The following is a 3,589-nucleotide window of genomic DNA, read 5'->3' as shown; positions in this document are numbered from 1 at the left end:
CGTTCTCGCATGCGCAGATGACTTTTAGTGACTTATTGACGTTCTACGTTCTACCGTCGTCGTGCAATCGACAGCTCCCTACTACTATCGGGAGCAGTACTGTGCATACCGGCTTAAAAGTAACATTAAGGATGAAGGAGATTGATAATAATCGCAATAGGACTAAATGAGTGCATCCTGGCAGAATCAATGAAAATTGTTAACACAAGCCTCAGAGTTTCACACACCCAATTTGGTTCATAAAACGTTATATATTAACTTTAAAAGAATACGAAGCAAATATAAATAAAGTAAACAGAAATAAGTTAAACATGGTAAAAGGAACAAAATATTTTCAGAACATTATAACTTGTTTCTAGTAATTAAAAAGTTGAAACAATAAAAAAAAAAAAAAAAAATAAAAAATTTTAAAAAAAAAAAAAAAAAAAAAAAAAAAAAAAATAGGTAGGCCTATTATTATGCCTATATAAAAATATAGTAAGAATTTTATTTTTTCAGGACGCGAGTATGCTCTACTGTCAACAGAATTATGCTATTGGAACATTCACTAAAGAATTAAAAAAATTCAAAATTCAATCTGCAGGAGTCGCTTAACGTGTGTGTGTCCAGCAATTGTAACCAATGCTTAGGTTAAAACTGTGCTGTTACCCTTTTGATGGCTTTAAACTGTGTAGGGAGTCACCCAATCAGGCATCCCCAGTGTTATATTTTACTTCATATTGTTAAAGAATCTGAAGAAATTGAAATATTGACAGTGAATAAATAGACTGGAGCCCATAACAGATGACCAAAATATCAAATATGATCATGTAAATCTCAATACATTGCAAGGATAGTTATATAGTAGATGAGATAAAAAGTAGCAGAATGATTATAAAAGCGGACACGAAACGATTGTCATTATAAAGTTTAATATTTTACAAAAATAGGCATACCGTGCAGTAGATTGACAATAACCCATCAGGCATTTGACCAAGAACATCATCTACAAAATAAATGAAGCTGCTTCGTGTTGTCCATCTGCACAAAGAAAGTTGGTATTGCAGACTAAATAAATTTTCCTAATTTGTATTTTAAATAGGCCTATAGTAATTTGAATGTTAAGGTTTAGGCCTATATGAATTATGCGCCTTGACGTTTACTCAATATATTAACGCTATAAATTTTTACGACGCTTTCGAACGAAAATCTACCGGTACGTCACGTGGGTCGCTTTTACGACAGCAGCGAGGGTCGATTATTATTCAGTAGATTAATATTTTAAGATATATTATAATTGAACATGTGATAATGTTAATAATCCTCGGGACATGACAATGTTGTTGTATCTGTATAGTTACTCCACACTTTCATCAGCTGGTCTGCAGTTTTAAACCCATGGACCGTCATAGACGAACTTAAGGCGCAGTGGTCACTTGGGCCGCCATAGTTTTTGAACTGGTCAATCATGGTTGGGCTCACACCGGTTTTCTTGGCCACTATTCCTTGAAACGCGTCATCGATCGGTAATAATGGTGTTTTTAGGGCAGCTCTATACATGGCAGGGATAACGTCCGTGGAGATAATATACCCACCACCGCTGCAATACGGCGGGAAGTACTTTCCAGAATATATGTTTACTGGTATGAAATATTTGGACGTCGGCCTACGGATCCTGTAGTTCTATGCATGTTGTGTTACTGTTCTTTATCAGCCTTTACGACAAGATGTGTATAAGAGACAGCTAGGATTGTATTATACAATTGATTGTCCTTCTGTGTAACACCGGTTACAAATAAAACCCTTATATTAACATTGTCTATCTTTCGACTCGCACCCCAGGTGCGTCTAATTGCATTGCGTCGTTGATGATTCCATGGTAACGTGCTAATAAGTGCTACCAAAAATGACTCTTCAGAATCGTTGTCAATGTCTGCGCATGCATCTTCATTTGAATGGATGAACTTTAAAGTCTTTCCAAAATACTCGTCGTTTGAAACTTTACTATGTAGCACTAAATCGAGATCTGGGTCGTCACACGTTTTCAGAAACGAAATACTGGATAAATTTTTCCAATGTATTCCATGGCTACTTACGGAGAACATTCCTGGGGTTGTTGCTAGATTTCTCAAGGCGCAGACATCAGCTATACTCGTTGAGAAAACCTTGTTATTTATTATTTTCATTCGTCCAAAATTATATTTGTGTAGAGTTACTGCTAAGAAGTGATCAATGCGTGGAATTAGGGAAGCGTTGGCGGCAGTTTCGAGCACCTGCAATATGGCTTGAGAAGAAAGAAGAAAACCAGCCTCTTTCGAGCACAATGGAGGAAGTGCGGCCTCTGAGTATGTATTATATGAAATGTAGTTAATGGAATCTTGTCTTCTCGTCACTTTTCTCTTTAGCTCCAAATGACCCATCCAGAAACTCTTTGGATAGTATACTAAATTAAATAAAACTGTGTTCATTAACACCTCAAAATTAATAAACATATTATCGTCTGCAAGTAGAGTGTAAGGCACATCACTGCAAGAAGACGATACCCACGTAAAACCTGTTAAAGATTTTAATGTGTTATTGTGAGTATGATCCACAAAATTTCCTTCTAATATATCGCGTTCTGAGGCCTTTTCTCGTTCGATGTTCACTGTCAGTAGTGGATCGGCAGGTATATGAATTCCAATGGCAAACACCAAACACACCCGATGATCAGAAAGTACATACTGATTTGCCCAACTTTCACGGATAGCTCTCCGACGTTCTATGTTAGCACGGGCGGAATTTATTAACGCTACTACTTTATGTTTACGTCCATCACAGTTAACCAAAGGTGCAATGTAACTTAAATTTCGTAGAAAAGCATGCAAACTAAATGTTTTTACATGTTGTTTCACTCTCTCGTGATCTAGGATTTGTGCATTCGAACTTCTGTAAATTGAACGAGTTTCATCAACAAACTGATTGGTAACCACGTTTTGTACCATTAGCAATGATGTTACATCATTGGGAGTGCGTTGGAAGATGACGCCAACAAAAGCATGCATAAACGCAAGGCACACTACGCAACAAAAAAGTCGTAGGTAACTTCCTAGAGATCCTGTAGTTCTATGCATGTTGTGTTACTGTTCTTTATCAGCCTTTACGACACAAGTACTTGAACCTCACATTGGTAAATGCTGTGTACAGTTTAAATAAAAACCAATAATAAAATTATTTATTTATTTAGGCCTATGTATTTATAGTTTAGTAAACATAATATGTTTACTAAACTATCTTCGATTAAAATATAATATTTAGGCCTATTGATGTTATCATTCATATCACATTTACACATATTATGGCCTACTATTATTGTAATTCTTACTTTAAAGTGTTAAATATGTTGTTTTGTATATTTATTCTTAAAAATCAGCAGTGAAATATGGTTCTTAGCAACAATCCAAGGGGCGGGGCATATAGGTTGAGTTACATTTGCCTTGAATTTATTCACAAATTTCACAAATATTACATAATTGTTTACAGGCATCAAAGAAGCGGAGTGTTTTGGCACCTCCCGAAAGGGGAAATGCCAAGATAAATTTGATAAATGAGTCAAAGCAATGTAAGAAAT

At 35.7% G+C, this 3,589-nt stretch overlaps 1 protein-coding gene across 1 annotated transcript; it reads right to left on the bottom strand.

Annotated features, from left to right (window-relative positions):
- Positions 1–894: 894 nt before the first annotated feature.
- LOC117120159 lies at positions 895–3,503 on the bottom strand. The gene is made up of 2 exons (XM_033265185.1): positions 1,701–3,503; positions 895–1,662 (listed from the first exon to the last, which is right to left on the bottom strand). Exons 1-2 carry the CDS (start codon positions 3,090–3,092, stop codon positions 1,294–1,296), a joined length of 1,761 nt encoding a protein of 586 aa, XP_033121076.1. The 5' UTR covers positions 3,093–3,503; the 3' UTR covers positions 895–1,293.
- Between the last annotated feature and the right edge of the window lie 86 nt (positions 3,504–3,589).

This window comes from Anneissia japonica, unplaced genomic scaffold, assembly GCF_011630105.1.
Source record: "Anneissia japonica isolate Jap-2015-1 unplaced genomic scaffold, ASM1163010v1 scaffold9174_len4169_cov247, whole genome shotgun sequence".
In the NCBI taxonomy this organism is placed as follows: Eukaryota; Metazoa; Echinodermata; class Crinoidea; order Comatulida; family Comatulidae; genus Anneissia; species Anneissia japonica.
Note: the sequence above shows the minus strand (reverse complement) of the source record. Positions and strands in the feature narration are given on the sequence as shown.